The following is a 20895-nucleotide window of genomic DNA, read 5'->3' on the forward strand; positions in this document are numbered from 1 at the left end:
AATTAAAGTCATTTAACCCAGACAAAAGAAGACTGGAAAGACATGATAAATACAGGATGAACTGTCCTAACTCTCTGTTTGACACCGTGGAACAGCTATTTCAAGTAATTTGTAGTGAAGCAACGGTCACTTTTGATCATGAAGGATCATTTCAAATACTGTAAGAAAGATCAAAGGTTTTAAAGAGTCTAGGGGGAAATTATAATGCAAACCTATGATTCTCTGCTGTCCCCCCACATGTAAAATACGGTGGGTAGAATTATCAAGGAAAGATCTGCTGTGCTCAAGTGAAAATTTGAGCACAAATTATGGGCACAAAAATTACAGGTACAGATTTAGCCTCAGTTGCAGCTGGGAAATCCACATGCCATTAGGTCTCCTTTCTCCTCTGAAGTTCCTTATGGGCCACAATCTGTACTGTGTCTTAAAAAGGAGATCAAGTGCACACACAAAATTAACATCATATGGTTTTCAAAAATTCAGTCATCCAAATCATAAGCTTCAGAATACCCAAATAAATCAGTCAAATGAGTAAACATAAACCACCACGTTTCCATCTCTGATCGTATGTAAAGAAAACAAAAACAACAACAAACAAAAAGCAAATGATCACCCAAAGAGGAAATTTACGAAATCCAGTATTTATGCAACATATGATGTCAAACTTTTACTTCCATATTTCCTTTACTAACTGCCATTTCACTGGCTACACTCAAATCTGGATATTTTTCAAGGTGTTTAAATTCTCCAATATTCCCCCATTTTCAAGGTTTTTTAAAAACAAATTAAATCATACCATATAATCCATTACACAGTTTCCCTAAATGGAAAGATAAAGAAACTAGGATAGATTCATCTGCTTTGAAGGATTTTTCACAGAATGATTTCACTAATGGGAGAACAGTTTGACTCCTGTCATCTGAAAAATAAAAGAAATTTTCAGAGTTATCCATTTGTCAGCACTTATAAAAGAGGACAGAGACTGAACTTATGTAATTAGTTAAGAAATTTACGCATTTTCACTTCTTTAAATAAAATAGTTGTATTAAAATTTTCAATTTTTAAAGGGATTAGGATTTTCTAATGATATATCAATAACAAAATTCATCAAATAATTATGGTTGAACAAAGTAGAAGAAATATTTTGATATTGTGGGAAAGAAACCCTTGGATATAATTTTGGGTCACCTACTTTCAAAAATGTTCATTTTCTAGTTCAGCCATGAAAGCAAAAACCACACAAACTGAATTTCTAGAAACACATTCCTTAAAAACCTGTAAATAACCCCTGATTGCTTTCTCTAAGCTTTTTACAATAGCTTAGAGCAGTAGTTACAGCAGTCGGGGGTGAGCGAGGAGGAGTGAAGACTGAGAAGTGTGAAGAGAAGCACAAACTTGACAGCATCAACCCAGAGGCTCAATTATTTGAAAATAAGCCTACTATCATACTTACTGATATAAACACTAACTGCAGAAAGTCCATTTATGGTATTCTCCCCAAAACTATCTTATTTTTTCTTTATCTACTACTTCATATGGCTTAAAATCCAACAATATGTTGTAGTAATTCATACCAACTTCCCATACAGTAAATATTTTTTGAGCTAACATTTTGAATTGTGTATTGATAGTATTAAATAATTAAATTAATTAAATACAAGCAACCTAATATTCCTGTAATTTATGCTGTAATTTTACTCATTCCATTTAGCCACATTACATTAGAAACTTGGAATACGATAATTGATTTTATTAACAACTAGTTCACCTCCCTTAAAATTTTCTTTGTATAAAGTACTGCAAGACATGAAATATAAGGAAATATAAAGGATAAAACAACAAAAAAATCAAATTAGAAATGTCTGAAGAACACAGACAGAACAACACAATTATAAGATGCACTAAGCACTAAGAACTTGGCTAGTGAGCCTAAAATAAATTCTTACCTGCATCAAACATATCAAGCAGATTCACTAATGTCTCAAAAGCTGCGAGGCGGACACTGCTGCCCTCATCTCTTGCCAGTTCTACTAATTCAGGAAGCACCACAGTTTTTGTTAGTTCTGTCCTGCAACGTGAGGCAAGCAGTCAAAAGAAAACTTACAGTAAAATAATACTCTACAGCAAAACAGAATTCTTTCTTGAAATACTGATTGAGCTATTTTTTGGAGAGTCAAGAAGAAAAAATTGACAAAGCTCTAAGGAAAAGAAAATTATATAAAAACCTCCAGTCAATCTCAGGACTTTTTTCTTTGCCAGCCAAAGAAACCTGCAAATTTAACATGCAAAACTTTATCACTAAAAAAGCATTCAAATTAGCTCAAAATAAATAAGAGAAAATGTAATCTGAAAAAAAATCAAAGGAGCACGGCTACTTCACTAAGAAAACTCTCTTGATCAAATATGCTCAATATGATGGTCCAAAGCCAAAAATTACTAAGTATGAGCCATGTTGGACAGAAGTGTCTGGAAATCTTATACTTCAAAGATGAGAAAGGGTTCTGCTTGGCTTTTTTTGCCTTGGGTTTTTTTCTGTCATGCTCATTTTTTTATTTATGGTAGTCAAGTTCCAGTGTTTGACTTTTTCTGCATTTGAGTTAAGAAGGCCACCTTGTCCTGCTCTCACAGACGAGCTCTTGGTCTGTTTGTCAATTAGTGAAAGGACTTGAAGCACCACACTCAAGAATGGGACCTCAGCAACTTCTAATAGCAAGGGATCTGGCTCTCAACATTTGTACTGCCCAAGACATAAAACTACAGGGAAACACTGATAAAGTTACACTGCACGAGCATTAACCAAGACGACAAAAACAAAACTACATATGACACTTTGAGCAACTGAGTATGTAGAGTTCAGACCGTCATTTTGATATTTCAATCACAGTTTTTAATACTGAACTGATTACAACCTCCAGGATGCTGAAATAAAAATGCCCAAAGTATCCCTTCCAATCTGACTAAAAAAGTAACAGCTGTCCCTTTTGTAAATCAACAGGAACAATAACACTTTCAAATGTTTATAATCATCACCAAAGTGATTTGTACCTTACAGAGTTTATTACTATTACAAGCAAATCAAGCAGTAGCTTAAGAGTACTCTTCGAAACAAATGATTAAATGTTCAAATAAAATTACAATAAAATGATATATCATTTAGTAGTACTATCACTAACTAGTAAAAATAATTTGCACTGTTGTCACATTGTACCTGCAACATTTACCTAAACAGTACTAATTTCTGTTTAGTTAATTGTCTTTATTTACCTACTACTTATTCATCCTCAACATGAAACACTGAAATAGCTTTCATACTGAAAATACTGAATGTTCACAATTTCTTCTGAGACTAAAGCATCTAAAGCACTGGGACTGGATCAGACAAAAACCTCAGAGAGAGAACAGTCTATACAAATACATTGATGGTAAAAATAAAAGCTGGTGAGGAAAGAAGCAGATTAAAATATACAGGACCGACCACTAATTGATAACAAAGTATTTACCCCTAACAAACCCACCACGCTAAGATGTGGTAAATTAGCAGTAATACTGTCCTTTGCCACTGCTTAACACTTATCTTGTTTTAAAAATTTCATCTCTCACATAAAATAAACGAAATTTAGTTGACTGTAAAGACACCAAACAAATTTAAGAAAATTTTGGTTCCAATATGGCCACTTATTAGTATAAGATATAGCCACCTTGTTACAAATGAAAACAACTTTTTTGCTTCTTCTTTAACATGGCTTAGTATTTGTTGAACTTAAACTGCATTTGGAGAAGGACTGAGGAAAATAACACAAATTTAGTTATTATTAATATTATTAATAATAACATTTAGTCATTATTTTAACACCTGACTGTACACAAACCTATCTTAAACGTAAAATAAAACTGCTGAAAGCAAAGTCACACAGATGAGTACAAACTGTTAGTGCTTCTTAAAGGCTACCACCAAAATAATTTTCTTAGCTGTCAAGAATATTCTCTAACTATATGCATATCCTGGATAAAAGGTACGTTACTGAGAATAACATACTCCTACTGTTTAAAAAAAATAAACTGCCATATTATGCATCATAAATAATTTTCAAAGCCAAATTCATATGCTTACTTCTCAGGTCTTGGCTAAAGCAGAGCTTAACTGAGAAAGTTAGAGGAACCTGTGGAAATGGAGACAGCATCTCAAAAAAGACACCCAAAAAATCTCATGGGATTGAGGAAGAACAAATGAGAAAAGAGGAACAAAGGTGACTGACACAGACAAAAATATACAGCCTAAGAACGGTCATGGCAGAAAAGGGTAGGACAACATCCTAAATCAAAACCCAGAAATAGGGGGGAGAAGGGAAGAAGTTTTTTAAAAATTGCAAACATGTTTCTGTGGATTTTTGGTGGTATCAAAAATCCTCAAACTATTATGACAGGTAGAACCATCTTGCCCTTCGAAACTCAGTAGTTATGGAATAAAAACACCAGGCTACTCCCTGAAAATAAACAGAACCCTCTCTTTCATCTTTAATCTCCCATTAAACAGAATTTTGTGATACATAAAGATACATGAGACCCATGCATACAGTAAAAAGAAATGCAAGTTCAAATTATTCAGTAATTCAGTTTAGTAAAATGCATGTTAAATTCCTTATTTTACAAATATCAACAATATTGACAAATATTATCTTTCTTTTCTGTAATCACAAGTTCTTTTATATTCAAAGCCATTCAATATGGCAAATGTTAGAATGATTTAACATGCTAACTTAAATTTTGATACAAAAGAGAATAAGTACAAAAACAAATGAGCAACTTTACTGAGATGAGTCATAACATCCTCTGAACTTCTGCAGGACAAGGACCTTGCAGAAGAGATGCCTAAAGCATATATATAAGATTATTTTGCATACGATAAACCCAAGTTTTTCTAGGAATCCAGAAATTACTAACCTGCACAACCTTACTAAAACAAAGTCAAATTTAGCACATGACAGCAAAGCTTAGTTCTTGCCGTGAATTCCCTGTAACTGAGTAAGCTAAAACAGTCCGAATACACACTTTTCCAGTAGTCCATGGCTGAGAAGTAAATTACATTGCTTCACGAATTTCTGGTGTTTTCTTTTGTTTGTTTTTTTTTTAATAACTCAGAATCTAAGTCACAATGTAATTCTCCATCAAAAAAAAATCATTCCACAGCTACAGAAAGGCATCCTTCTCACAAACACCTGTACTAACAGACTGAAGGACATGCTTGCCATATCTTTCAAATTACATTTCAGTTTCATCCTCATCCTTGAACTTTCTCATACATTTACAATTTTAATAAACAGAGGGACACTAAAGGTCTAATCTAGGCCTGCTGTCTAACACAGGGTAGGGAACCTTCTTGATAACTTCTTCAAGTCTGTGCAAGAAGTTACTGCTTTTTTTACTCCCTGACACAGTAACAGGTGTACAGACCTCTAATTTTTAAATATTTTTTCACTCAGAGACCAATCCCGTGTGGGTAGTTAACATGTTCATTATTACCATAACATGTTCTTTATTAAAATAAAAGTTCCAGACTTTTTCCATTCCTATATGTGAATACTGAAGGTCTTTAAGCTTAGAGTAAAAGTTGATACTGAACTGAAATTTGCTTACAAAACCAATTTAGTATCTTTTCTCAAAAAACTGCACAGTAATTATTAGAAACTGCTAATATTTGCCATAATCCTCTTCCATTTTTAAATAAGCCAAATACCATCAATGGATAACTGAGATGATTTCAAGAAGCTATAGATGAAGTCACTATTTACAAAAAACTGTCAGTTTTATGGTTCAGCAATTTTACTATAAAAGAGAAAGCAAAATCTAAAAGTGGAAAACAGCCAACTGCCAACATCCAATTCCTAAGAACACATCTGTACACTCCAAATTCATTACTGAGTATGCATGAATTCAGCAATTTTTAAAGGAGATTTAGGTTACCATTAAATATTTTAGAGAAAGATTTTGCATTTAGACTCAGTTTGGCAAATTATACTCACCCTATTCCTCGAGCTATATGTTCCAGTTGACGACACATGCAAGTTCTAACTTCATATTCCACATCCTGGCACAGTGATTTCACCAGTGGAAGAACCTCTCTTTTAATACTAAAAATGTGAACATCTTTTATTAATATACAGAACAAGAATATGTAAAATCCACTCAACAGTACTCAAATTTTACTTTTACATTACTTATAATGGTAATTTTTTAAAAACTAATTTATCACACATGGTAAATCATTTTTCTGAGAATTTGCAATTATAAAATACTGTACATTGGACACAAATATATGCTATAAAGAAACAGAAAAAGGACTATTTACTGTCATTATCATTTCCTCATATTTCATCTACTACTTTTTTTTAAACTACAAAAATAGTAGGAAGGCTTAGAGATGCCGTCCTCATTTAATAACCATCTTCAGTATAATTTTGAACAGTCACTGAAAGAATATAAGCAATTACATAAACGGAAGTGCAAATTCCAATTAAATGCCTGTAATATCTCATCTTTGGTATGCAGGTATCACCAAAGAGGTAATTGAGAAGAAAGAAGAAAAAGAATTTAAGATTAAAAGCTCGAGTAGTGTAATGCCTTCATACAAGCAGATCAAGTATTCATGTTAAATCAATGGCAGATATAAAATAACAATTTTGATTTCTATTTAAGTAAAAGCACATACTACAACTCGGCAGTATCAGCCATTGTGTTTCGTCTCATTGTCCAAGATGCTGTCATGAATATTCTTAAAATATCTCTGTATAAATTCTTATGTTGTTGCAAAACTCAAGAAAAACAATATGTAGTCACAGACAAGCAAATTTTCAAGCCAGTCTGCACAGCTTCCACTCATTCCAGTGAAAATTAATTTACTTCTTACAAAAAAATTTGGCCTCAAGTTTCAAAAACTACAAATTCTTGGAAGTCTGGCATTTTAGAATACTCTGAATAAGGGCTATTCAAAAAAAAAAAAAACAACAAAAACATTTGTAATTAGCTGTTGGAACTCTGGAACAGAGGGTAGAAAAACTAATGTTACATGATAAGGTCAGGACTTTCTCAATACTCTATAAAATAACCTGGGATTAACATGAAATACAAATAAAAAGTTTTCAATTACAGTATAAATTTTACAAGGAAAAATTGTGCTATTCTGAAGAAGAATGTGAAGATATGCTTATATATTGTCTGCTCCTGAAGACAGTTATGTCTCCTGGGCCTGTACCAAGAGCCCTCCTGCAAGGGGAACAAGAGTGTGTCATGAATCTTAGTCTGCCACACTGTAAACCTGGGGACTGACGTCTCTTTTCAGCCCTCTGAACTGCACTCAGAGCTCTCTACCAGATGAACAATATGTCCCAGAAAATTTTCAGCCATCTTCTTAACATGTAGCTCCAGTGCAGAAAAGGAGCTATTAGCTGTTCACTGAAATGAGGGGTTTCCTACTTCTGAATAGCAAGCAATCATACTAAAGAAACACAACGAAAGAAAGTATGATTATTACAGCTACCACTTAATACTCCTATATTCTCACATAAGATTCCAAGCTATCTGCAAAGTTACTTATTTTCATGAGAATGTAACTTCAAATAAATAAATGTCACTGCTATTCTGACAGAATTCTACAAATTTGGAATAAAAAGATTTTGAAGACATGGGTAACATTGTCAAAAACCACTACTCTAGCATGCTCATTAACATTTGCATGTCCAACAAATGTAGTGTAAACAGCAAATGAAAATGTAGATAGCTTCCTTTTGGTTGCTTCTAGTTATTTTTTATTGAACAAAAAAAACATAATCTAAAGAAATGTAGTCCTAAATGTCTTGTCATATCATCCTGCTGTTATTCTTTTCTGCTATACATTTTGGGGCAGATCACAATCATTATTAGAGCGGTCTTCGCCAGCTAGACACAGTTTCTGTGCATTTAGTAGCCCTCAGTGGATTTATTCTGTAATTCAAAATCACATGTGGCCAACCGCCTGGACGGGAAACACATTTGGTGAACTGGCCCTACTACCATAAGCCTCGATAAACTGTCCAAGGAATTTACCATATCAACTACCATACCATACTAATCGCTTTGGGCAGGTAAGTTATTCAGATTTACTTTCACCATTACTTCCCTCTTCACCACCACAGACACTGAATGTGGGAACAACAGCAGTTCCTGAATATATCTCCATATAAGTGGGATAAGAAAAAAAACCTACATGGTAAATTTGGTTAGATAATAAAAAAGTGAGGAATTGAATTCTTTTGGTTATTGCAAGAAACTATAAGGTAATGAAGTTGTGTTTTGTCCTTGTAAATTGCAGAGAAATCCACTCTTAGGCTTATTTTTTAGCAAGAAAAATTATATGAAAGAATGGCATGAAAAGCATATCCATTCAAACCTGTAGGAGAACATACAAACTGAAGTTATGAACTGATGAACATAAGCATAGCTGAATATGCTAGTTACATAATGAACATTTTTTATCAATAATTAATATCCAGATAAGGGGATCTATAAAAAGAAAGCATTTAATTTTTGCAACAAGTCTACTTTTCTTGTAGTAATTTTTGTCCATTAACAAAGAAATACTGGTTTGAATGGAATGAAAATATATTTTCAGTTTACTTACATATGGGCTTCAAATTTGTTAGCTACTTTTCCCATGATTTTACAACTAACTAAACGGGACTGAAGTGTTTGAGCAAGCTGTGCTTTGGAAACAAGTGGATTCAGGATCTATATGAAAAAAAAAAGAAACATGAACAGAAGAATTATAAGCATTAAATAAAGTATTCCTCTTCTTAAAAAAAAAAAAATACAGGAAAACATATCCCAGATGTCATTAAACTTTTCATGGAATTAATCAATACTAATAGCAATGATGCCCAGGTACATTAATAGTCTATTGGAAACCTGTATTCAATATTCAGTGCTACTATAGATTATTAAACCCCTCTACTGGCACAAATAGCATTTTATGGTTCAAATCACAGCCATGGATCCTCTATAACAGCACATTCCTCTCTTACAGTATGTTCCACATCCATCACCATTTTTCCAGGTATAGAACTGCCACAAATCTTACAGAAGTGAATAAAACTTGCAGGAAAATACAATCCTGGAATCTTAATCTTATTATTTGTTAGCATAAGTGAGAGATTATTATTACCTCATGTCTGACAGTTTCTTTTGGTAAAGCTTCTATTACAGCAAGAAGAGTTTCTAACCATGCATTGCTGACACCTGTTCCAAAGAAATGGTTATAAGTTATATAATCCATGTTATATTGTACATACAACAAAACAGACATCAGTTTTACAAAATTTGTTCTAACTTCTCACACACATCTCTTCAAGGAGCTATGTGTCTAAGAGCCACTAAATTAACACCCAAGACTTCAGACTAAGAAGTAGGATAGGTGAGAAGCAAATTCGGTCCCCATTTCTTGTACCTTTTCAATTCCTGTATAAAATTAATAATGCTCCTGTTTGTTTTGTAAAGCTAATTCCCCTCATTTAGAAGCATATTCTTTCCTTACGCCCACTAAAAGTTTCTAGTTTTACAAAAGGCCTTTTTTTCCTTTGTATTCTAAAAATAGTGTCAAAGAAATTAAGAAAAACTGATCAACACAGAAGAAATGCCAACCATCCTCCCTCCAATTTTTCAGTCACAAAATTTTGGTACTTCAAGAGAAGCTCCAACCCAGTAACAACTTTTGGATTTAGTCCTTCAGTCAAAGGGGAGTGGTTTTTTTCTTCAATTAGAATTATATTTAAATATTATTATGGAAGTGGTCATCTTTTCATTCATGCAAGTCTAGATACAAAGTCACAGTTACTGCATTCACTGCTTTACCCAGTATTGTATGGTCACTAAGGAAACAAAACATATAGAAGTCATCAGTCATCAGAGTAGCTGTACAGCTCTGACCTGCATCTCTGTGTTCCAGGTTCTGGAGAATGATGTGTAGGAAGGAGTGGGAGTATGTATGAATGGACACCGACTCCTCTTGCAGAACAGTCAAAAATGAAACAGCAGCTGTTAACTGCATTTCCACTCCTGCAACATGCAGAACCTCCTGTATAATTACAAATTATATCAATATAAAGCATGAGGCAGAAACGTACTGAAAGAACACCCAAATTCTTGCATTTACTTTTAGAATTAAAATGCAACAAGCTGGGTAAACTACAAAATTCTCTGTAAAATAATTTTTTCTGTTAACAGCAATTTCTTGCAGATATTCTTATATTATAGATTTTCTTATATTATAGCATGGATATTTTAAGGAAAAAAGTTAATTATAATATTTTTTGTGACTTCCAGTTTCATCAATGTGTGGATTTTTCTACTTTAGAGAATGAGGGGTGAATACAGATCAGCCAACAATTGCACTTCTGCTGTTTATGCACATGAATTAAAAAGAAGTAATTCATTCATTCAGTGAGAGATACTAAAATAGCAGAAGGCAACCTAAATTTCATCCCTTGACAACTAACATGGAATGCAAATTAAAAACCACATATATATAGTCCTAAGAATAAGGCAAGATGAACTAGAATATTTATCTAGCTAACTCAGCATTTAGTACTTATGAGCTTTAACATACAAGAATATAATTAATTAGGCTGTCTTTAAAATCATCAATTCAAAAGTTAAACAAAGATAATAAGGGGATGAAATATTACTAATTTTTTTCAATTCAACAAAAAGACAATATGTATTTTAAATTTCAGATTTATGCAAAGAACTTCCATGATGCAATCTATGACACAGCATTCATTTTAAGTAGTAGTAATTGTAAATATCTATCAACTATGTGAACATTCCATTTGTTTACTTCTCTAAATGTATCTATTTCATGAGAAATGAAAAGTTCATTATTCTACCACTAAAGTATTACACTCATTTTACAAGTCACTCCAAACTCTGTAAGAGTTTAAAGTCCATAGTTCTTACATAACATATTATATATGTGGTTTTGTTTCTTTTTTAAAGTGTTTGAGATGAACAGTGCTTTCTCCGATCACTTGTCAAAAATCAAAAATAATCTGGTCTTTTAATTTAAAATAAAAATAAGCCTAGATCAGATTAAGAAAATATTCATTATGCACCTAAGTGTATGGCTGCTTATGGATTGGAGAGGTACATTGTTTGCTGGGTTAAAAACTGGCTGGATGGCTGGGTCCCAAGCGTGGTGGTGAATGGAGTTAGATCCAGCTTGCAGAAAGTTCCTCAGTCAGTTTGCAGATGACATCGAGTTGGGCAGGAGTGTTGATTTGCTGGAAGGTAGGAAGGCTCTGCAGACGGATCTGGACAGGACAGACTGATGGGCCAAGGCCAATTGTATGACTTTCAACAAAGTGGTGCTGGGTCCTACACTTGGGTCACAACAATCCCACAAAGCAGTAAAGGTTGAAGCAGAGTGTCTGGGAAGTGGCTTCCTTCACTGAAAGGGTGGTCAGACATTGGAACAGGCCGTCAGGGAAGTGGTGGAGTCACCATTCCTGGAAGTATTCAGAAGGTATGTGGATATGGAACTTGGGGACATGGTTCAACAGTGAACATGGTGGTACCGGGTAAACAGCTGGACTCGATGATCTTAGGACTTTTCCAACTTTAATGATTCTATGACTCTAGGTATTATATAGCAGAGGAAATTTTCTGAGAAAAGGGTTTGTAAAGAACATCTGAGAAATTTTTAGTAGATTTGGTAAAAAACAAGTTTTCATTCCACAAGTGTCAACCAGTTTGTATGTGCAAATGTGCAATTATTAGTCCATCTGATTTCAAGGAGAACCATTACTTATCTCTCAAGATCTGTCTCAGTTTACAGCCATGTTTATATCTAAAAGGATTCCCTGTGTCCTTACTCCCCCAAATGAAAAAAAGAAACAGCACTGAGCTGCTTATCTAAGTGTGATAAAATAATTGCATTCAATAGCCATGGAGACTGCCCTCTTATTTCCACAGCCTATCTCTGTCCTTGTTCCTCCATTGGTATTACATCCACAGGCAAGAAAGAATAAGGACACCTACCAATTTTGTATTTTGAATATTTTTAGGATCAGAATATCTGTCCATACTGTTCTGGGATTCTGGCTTACACTTGTTCAAAAAAACATCCCCAAGACAATCAAAAGCACTGTCTACACACAGTAGATGCTAACAGAGATCAGAAAATAATGGAGCAGTGCCAGGTTAAGAGTCGGACTTGATGAACTTAAAGGTTGTTTCCAACCCAAATGATTCTATGACTCTTTGAATTCAGTTTTACGTTCATATTTTCTTTGTACGCAATACAAACAGGGTTACTTACCAACAAACAAAGTTTCCAAATAGTCTCCTCCACAGATCCACACAACTCTGGATAGTCATGTGTGAGAACACATTCTCTGGATGTGCCTCCTCATGGACCTCGGGAGACATTGAAATGTAAATTTCTAGATTGCTTACATACCTGTCTGCATTGATGTTCGCAGTCAGAACTGCATTTGAAAGTGTATGGGTCTCCTCTTTCCATTTTCACTTAACTCAAGCTGGATAACTTAAATTTAACTAATATAAATGTATTTATTTAGAAGGTAATGTATTTTTCTACACATGGATACTCCACAGATTTTCACTGCAGGAAAAAAGCTTTTCCTATATTATTCAGTGTATTTAATGGAATTTAAGAGTATTAGCATGTTCTTGACTATTCTAATGTCCACAAGTTAAACTCAGGCATCAAAACTTGCAAAACTTAGAAAGCCTGGTTTATTCCTTTAATTGTAAAAAAAGAAAATTCACCTCTAGTTTAAATGCACATTTTGTCCTGCAATAACAGAATTCTCTTGAAAGAATGCTGCAAGCAGGAACATAGTCAAACCATTTTAGTAATTGTGCTGATATGACAGAAATTTTCCTTTAAGACTAAAAGACACAGAAATAATGGAAATTACAGAAACTCAAGGATACAATGAGAATGGACCTTAAGACCAATGTTAGCTATAAAGAAGGATGAAAATCACCCCACCTCTTCCTAAACTATAAAATCTATTATGGAAAAAGAAAAGCTTTCAAGAGGAGACTGACAGATTAGGAAAATAAGTAACTGTGAAAATAAGTTTGAAATTAATCAGACAACACTAAATAAAGCTTGATGTATACACTACAACAAGAACAGCCATAGTTTGCTGCATTTGGAAAAATCTCTTTTAGTCAGATTAGTCAGATATACCTGCAATCTCCCTCCACCACTTTTGGATGCAGAGCCCAAGGATGGAAAACAGGGAAAATACTATTAACATCATTTGAAAAGAGCCATCTGGTGTAGGAAGAGAAATGTTGATAAGAATGTCTAAGCTTTCCCTAAATCTGCATTTCAATGACTTCCAAAGTTCATGAGGAGGTGCATGCAGAAATCCAGAGTGGGGTCCTCTATACAAAAGAACCCATACAAGGATGCCACTTCATTTTAAGTGCAGAACTTAAGAAAAATATTTCATAATCTCATTCCTACATTAACATCTAAATTATATACAGTGTATTTGTTTTATTAGCATACCCAAAATACTGACACCTAATTCAATCATCACTTATGTCATATTTATTGACATACTGATTTCGCTCATCTCAGATATAAAACAATTATGTTAAATACATAAAGTGTCTTTGATATAATTTAAATTAGATTTTACATATACACATTTCTGTATTTATAGAAGTAACCATATTTATCAATTTCTCATGAATGAAATACAAATTTGTAATGTATCCAGCTGGAACATTCCTTGCATTTATTTCTTCCTTTCTCTGCATTACTCTCAGCTCTAATAAAAACAGTATTTATTTTGGCTTTGAGTTTCTGCAAGTATCCTGAATAAGTACATTGGTTTCCTTATGCAGTTATATAGTGACAACACTTTCAAATAAATAGCCCTCTGAAACTACTACACAATTCATTTTTCATGTGCCAATACGAATTCACAAATGATTTTTCCCTGTCTTAAGAAGTGGAACCAAGTGCAGTAATTTAAATCAGCTTATTTCCCTGCAATGCCAGATTACATCTGCAAGACTCTAATCGAAGTTGAGTTCAATTATGCCTTTACAGACTATTAAAGTTTCCATTTAATAGTCAGGAAAATTCCTCCAATAAAAATAAGGATAAGAAAAAAAATACATCAAGTTAATGATGCCAAATACTGTTTTGCAGTTAAAAGTGCAATGCACATGGCTGCAGAACTGTACTTCTATTGCAGATTAAATAAATATTAGATAACAGAACACCATTGAAAAACTGGCTTTATAAAAGTCACAGAAAGAAACTTAACTCATATCAGAAAGTTTCAATTTATAAAGTTTAAACCTGAAAGGAGAGCTCAGATTTAGACTGACCTCATTACATTTTACTCTTTTACCCCTGCCTGGAGCCCATTAACTTAGGTTTCATTTAATTCATCATCTAGGAAGGCATCCAGTTTGGGTCTAAATGACATTGTAAGATGAAAACCACACTACTTTTCTCAGTAATTTGCTCAAAGATTGATTGCATTTATTATTAAAGTTGTCTGCTTCATTTCTAATATTCCTAATGCTTCTTTCTTCACGTACTATTTTCAGTTGAATGTTCTTTAATGTTATACAGGAAGATACTTTACAAAGTCATTAAGTACTACCTGATCTAAGATCACACTGAGATCCAATTCCCACTATACAAATATTTTCCAGGCCCCAGGCCCTGTTGATGCTAATGATCACACTTTTAAATTTTTCCTCCATCCCTATTTTAAAAAAAAATAAGACTAGAATCAAAACCCGTATTACCATATTAGACTTTTTATTGAAGACAGGCCAAAACCAGCACTTCTCTACGCCCTGAAAAATAAGGGTAAAAAATCCCTAGTGTTTCTTATTTCTCCTTCATTTCAAGATGAATTCTGCTCTCAAAGTAGAAACACTGGGACAAAAATGGATTCAATATGTTAAACATAAAAAAACCAAATCAACTTTTCTTGAAGCCAGTTAGGTTGCTTTAGGAATGTTGCTATGTCAGAATAATGTGGCAGTAACTGCACATACTTCATGTAAGTTGAAGGGTTTCTAATTACTTTGCAACTTCAAGTCATTCTTCTTAAAGCATTTTTAAACACATATATATTTAAACAAAATGCGTATTAATCTGCCTCTTATAGCACGGATTATAACTAAAAGCACTTCAATGTTTTGTAAACAATCTGCTAGTCTATACTAATCCTCAGTTCTGAGAAGAGCTATTTCTTGACCATTTACTGAATTTAAATAATCAGACAAAAAATTGACTAGTTCCCCTTAACAAATAAGAGTCTCCCTGGGATCACAGAAGTTTCAGGATATAATATGAAGTTTAGAGATAATGTCTGGTATTCACAGAATGGCTGAGGCCGGAAGGGCTCTCTGGAGGTCATTTTGTCTGATCCCCCTGCTTGAGGAGGGCCACCTAGAGCTAGGACATGCCCAGATGCTTTTGAATACCTCCAAGGAGGGACACAGTAACATCTCTGGGCAACTTGTGCCAGTGCTCGGTCACCCTCATAGTGAAAAAGTGTTTCCTGACGTTCAGAAGGAACCTCCTATGTTTCTGTTTGTGCCCACTGCCTCTGGTCCTGTCACTGGGTACCACTGCAAGGAGTCTGTTTTTTTCATTTATTTGCATATGTTGATAAGATCCTCTTCAAGCCTTTCTTCTGCAGGGGTCTTCTGAACAGTCTCAGCCCTCTCTTGTTATGAGGAGCCCAGAACTGGGTAAGTGCTATAGACGGAGTAGAGTAGGACGTGGAGCAGAGGGGAAGGATCACCTTTGAACTCTTCACAGTGTCCTGACTAACACAGCCCAGGATGCTCTGCAGGGGAGCACTGTTGGCTCATCTTCAACTTGGTGACCACCCTGTTCTCTTCTGCAAAGCAGCTTTCCAGCTCGGTGATCCCCAGCACATATTGGTGCACAGAACTTTATGGAGTACATCTACCACATAGAACCTAAGTCCTCCCTGCAGCAGGGCTTGCATTTAAATACCCTACAGAAGAATATTTGCTAAGTAATCATGGTAAGGACTACAAAAATATTTGTTCCTCATCTTTCAGGAATAACAACGTGCAGGATATGACTCATTATATCAGTTTTTCACAAATACTGAATTGTCCCTTGAGCAGCCTCTTACTTAACACTAGGAGACAGAGGGAGGATTCAGTTTAAGACCAATTCCACAGACAGTAAGAAATATACCAAGTAATTTTTCATAATATGACTCTTTTTAATTCTTTTATTAATATAATGTTATGGTACCTGCCTTAAAAAAAAAAAAAAAAGCTGAGAGATACACATCCATACAGGTTTTCAACAAAAGCAGTGATTTTTTGAAAACTTCAGCAAAGAAAACAATGAAACATAATGACAATTTAGTGAAACAAACAAATATAATTTTTGCATGGGCCCACTGCTATTTAGTAAACATCTCCTCAGTATATAGAAAACGGTATAACATAAGCATGTGAGTCAGCCGTCTCACTTTTCTTACTAATATATGCTTTCTTATACCTGGTAATGAGAATTTGATACAGATACAGCAAGAAAACTCACATCAGCTACTACAGAAAATTTCTTCTCAACTCTAAAGTTCTTGAGATAGAAAGAACAACACAGCAAGGAGACATTCTTAAAATAACTCTACATTTCATTTCAATGTATTTTAGATTACCAAACTATTATTTAGCTTCAGTCAGTAACTAGTTAAATGCTTCCCATCTCAAGTGATCTAAATATTCTTGTTAAGCATTAATTGCTTCCAAGAAGAAAATAACACTCCCATTGGCAAATTGTGTTAAAAAGGGAGAGATTTAAAATTATATGGGAAAAAAACCCACTGAATTCGAAAAGTGTCCTGGTAAAATCATGACTGAATCACCCTACTGAAAGTGTCAAATGTATCTCTGAAAATACACAGGGAACAAGGAAATTGAATCTGTCCACAAAATTGCTAACATAACTCAATGCTTTGAAAATATTGAAATAACTGATAATAAACACAATGCTCCTTTAGCTGACAATTTGTATAAATTAGAACTGTGTTTATATCAAAGTGATCAATTGCACAAGACCAGGTTAAGAGACTGTTCTAAATCAAAACTTTGATTTAATCACATAAAAACTGCCAATGGTACTGGTAGAAGACCAATCCAATAAAAAAAAAAAACAAAAAACCAACTCAGATATTTGCTGTGTACCAAAATAAACTTTGAGATATTTTGATAGCCAAAACAAATGTATTTTTCTACCCAGCTGGTAGCCTTTAAAATCACTGAAAACCACTCTAACAGGCAGGCTAACATTATCAAAGTCATAATTCCTACTGCAGCCTCATATAGAGTTATTAAGCTTTGCATTTGTATTTGTGATGCAGTTTGTTCTTATTTGGCTGAAGCTCCTCCTTAAACCACACCTTAAATGAACTTCTACATTTCTTCTAGCCAAGGGTTTATATCTGAGGCAGAGCAGAAATACATGAGAGATATGCATGTTCCTTAAAATCACAGAATCATAGAATGGTTTAGGTTGGAAGGGTCATCTAGTCCACCCCTGCAGCAATGACCAGGGACACCTTCCACCAGACTGGGTTGCTCAGAGTCCCATCCAGTCTGACCTTGAGCACTTCCAGGGATGGGGCATCCACAACTTCTCTGGGCAACCTGTTCCAGTGTTTCACCATTCTCATGGCAAAAAATTTCTTCCTTATATCTAGTCTGAATCTACCCTTTAGTTATACCCATTACCCTCAACAGGCTAAACAGTTTCTTCTCATCTTTCCTATAAGCCTGTTTTAAGTATTGAAAGGTCACAATAAGGTCTACCCAGAGCCTTCTCTTCTCCAGACTGAACAACCCAAGTATCTTTGTATAACATATCTGTATATAAAATTACTGTATAACATTACATGGTCAGCATGCATTTACCACAACTAACTAAAAATGTGGGGAGGGCAGCATGTGACATTTCACAGACAGCTAAAAGCACACTATACTCTTCGGGACAACAGCATGAAAATCTTAATGTTTAGATGGAAGGAGATCGAGAAGGTCAAAATGAACCATTATGACCAGATGGTCCTCAAAAAGAATTCTCAAAAAGCTGTCAAAATACTGTTAAACCTTTAGAACACATAAATAGTATTAATTCTGGGTTTTTTCCCAGTTGTAACATTTTTTAAAAAAATATAATACCTGTTAATATTTCATAAATTCAATGAATTAATGTGGAAGACCTACTGGACATACCACTCCTGAAGAGTGAGTTGCAATAAAAGTGAGATTTTTTTTTGGCTTTGTTAAAATACTTATACTTGCAGAAAAAGACACATTCCAACCGCATTTCACAAAACTTACTCTGATTTTTGGTAAAACTCGACGAAGTGTTTCAGCAGGATTCTGTCGCATCAGGACTGGAAGATTTGCCACCACACTTGTTCCCTGGATATCCTGACCAGAACTTACAAAAACAAACACACACAATATATTACTCTGTATCATGATTACAAACTCACAGCTTTCATTTAAAAAAAAAAAACAAAACCAAAAAACCAAGAAGAACAAACCTACCCTACCCTGGTTTTTCATGTAAGTGAAGAGAGGAATTTTTTTTTACAAAATACATTGCAGAAGACAGCATTAAAAAACAGCAACCATAAAAGCTGTTATATATAGTTCCTTACATGGAATGTTTTAATTTTAATATAGCTTTGAAGAAAAACATAAAACTTTCAAAAGATCTTTTCAAACTGGATGATCAAGGCAGTGGTTTCGTGGAAGTTTTTGTATTATAACAATAAAAGGGATAAACCATAGGTAGGGGACAAATAGAAGATATACATGAAAGCTACACATGATGTACAACATTTTAACAGAAATCTATCTTTTTTTTCCCTTTTTGTAGGGAAAACAGTCAGAGATATAATCAGATGCATACTGACAATCGTGATTAAAGGATGTAAAAACTTGGTTAGATTACAGATCTTCCACCTTTCTCCCCATCCTGTCTCTCTCAGTGGTATCCCACAATTGAAAAAGGAAAAGAAAAAAAAGCAGGATAGGAAGGAAACGGTAGGCAACAATGGAGAAAAAGCATGAGATGAAAATAAAGATTACTCAAGTGGATAAACTTCTAGAATAGAGTCAGAAACAGAAAAGGTCTGGATGCCAAAATTAAAAATAAAACTAAACAACAACACATCCGTTTCCTTTTTTTTTTTTCCCCTTAGCGAAACATATGACCTCTGGAAGGGACTAGATACATAAATAGTCACAGGACAGGAGATTTGCACAACCATCTTCCAGTTTTGTTCTGTCTCTGAAGTATATTAGAGAATTCACAATTAAGGTGTAAAGCCTTTCTGCAGGATTTAGAGCTGAAAAGATCTTTACACAGTCCATTAATGCTCTACATCATCCTCAACATTCACGTCTTTCAGAAGCTCAAATGAAATTACAGGTACAGTCAAGCAGGCCAATTTAGACCTATTTTGTTAAATATATATAAATATGCTTTTAAAAATAAGGATATATTTGTATAATAAGCCAGAAACAAAAGTAAAATCTTTGGTTAAAATCTACAGAGACTAAAATACTCCAACCAAAATACTGTAATATCTTACTAGAAATATTTTTTTCTTTGCACTCTATAATTTCAAACTGCAATTAGGTATCATCAATATTAACTTAATTGTATCTAGCAGACTTCAGTTTCAATGTAACAATTTTTGAAAGAAAGTATTCTTTACTATCCTTGCAAAGATAATTCTCCACATTAGAAGGCAGTACATTCTAGAAGATTAAGTAGAGGCTTGACGGCAGGAATTCAGGAATTCAAATCCTCTTTGCAAGGTGGAGAGTCACACCTCCCCCCAGTTCACTTATGTTTTAGGTTTCCGTTCTGCACACAGGTGTAATTACCTAACTCACCAATTACAAACTATCACTCTGTATATGGGCACTAACATAGGAAAACCTCTGCCCCAACAAAACCTTTACCCTCCAGAAAAAGTAAATCTTGCTATGGTAGATATGTCTCTCTTTTTTTTTTTCTTTCTAGTTTTGTACAGAATAACACAAAGTGTCTGTAATCTCACAGTATGTGACTAAACCATATATGATGGAATTAACTTCATCTTAGATTGTGCATGTCTGCCTCTAAGATAAACTTCCTTTATAATCAATCAATGGAGAGAAGTAAGACTCAATAAAAAGCAATTTATCTCAGCCTAAACAGATGAGACGGACAGTGCCCCTGCAGTGCCTGTTTCCCTTTATCACTTGACACAAAAACTAGCTCTCATGTGTATAGCAGTGCTGTAAGTAAATGTTGGCTCCTACCCACACACATTACAAGCCTTAGTCCTACAGGTGCTCAGGTTTATGCTCAGATTCACCATTGCAAGTAGTTCCACTGATTTCTCACATAGTAACATATTACAATCATACAATATCTCACATTGGAAAAGACCCATAAGGATCAATTCCAACCCCTGCACCTCACAGGACTACCTAAAAGTAAATAATATGACCAAACACACCGTCAAGACTCTTCAACTCTAACAGGCTCAGTGCTGTGACCACTCCTTCACCCTGAGGAGCCTGTTCCAGGGACTGACCACCCTCTCAGCGAAGAACCTTTTCCTACGTCTAAACTGAACTCGAAGTAACATCTTTACAAATCCTCCTGTGATTACATCAGCTAACATAATTAATTTGGGACAAAACAAAACATTCCTACTTCCCAGAGCAATCAAGAATCACATAATATTCTGAGATGAAAGGGATCCACAAGGATCATCATGTCCCACTCTTAAGCGAATGGCT

The 20895-nt window shown here is 34.4% G+C and overlaps 1 protein-coding gene across 7 annotated transcripts in view; it reads right to left on the bottom strand.

Annotated features, from left to right (window-relative positions):
- PPP4R4 (protein phosphatase 4 regulatory subunit 4) overlaps positions 1-20895 on the bottom strand; it is a 68729-nt gene that overhangs the window by 23172 nt on the left and 24662 nt on the right. For 5 of the 7 annotated variants that reach the window (XM_027637565.1, XM_027637567.1, XM_027637570.1 and 2 more), the window contains 7 exons: positions 18427-18529; positions 9955-10102; positions 9194-9267; positions 8654-8760; positions 6021-6128; positions 1947-2068; positions 797-919 (listed from right to left, as the gene is read on the bottom strand). In XM_027637565.1, the coding sequence (XP_027493366.1) occupies positions 797-919; positions 1947-2068; positions 6021-6128; positions 8654-8760; positions 9194-9267; positions 9955-10102; positions 18427-18529 (785 nt within the window). Of the gene's footprint in view, positions 1-796; positions 920-1946; positions 2069-6020; positions 6129-8653; positions 8761-9193; positions 9268-9954; positions 10103-12343; positions 12442-18426; positions 18530-20895 lie in introns of those variants that run through there. The other 2 variants (XM_027637571.1, XM_027637572.1) reach the window with 2 other exon arrangements.

This window comes from Corapipo altera, unplaced genomic scaffold (genome assembly GCF_003945725.1).
Source record: "Corapipo altera isolate COAL_440 unplaced genomic scaffold, ASM394572v1 23, whole genome shotgun sequence".
Taxonomy (NCBI): domain Eukaryota; kingdom Metazoa; phylum Chordata; class Aves; order Passeriformes; family Pipridae; genus Corapipo; species Corapipo altera.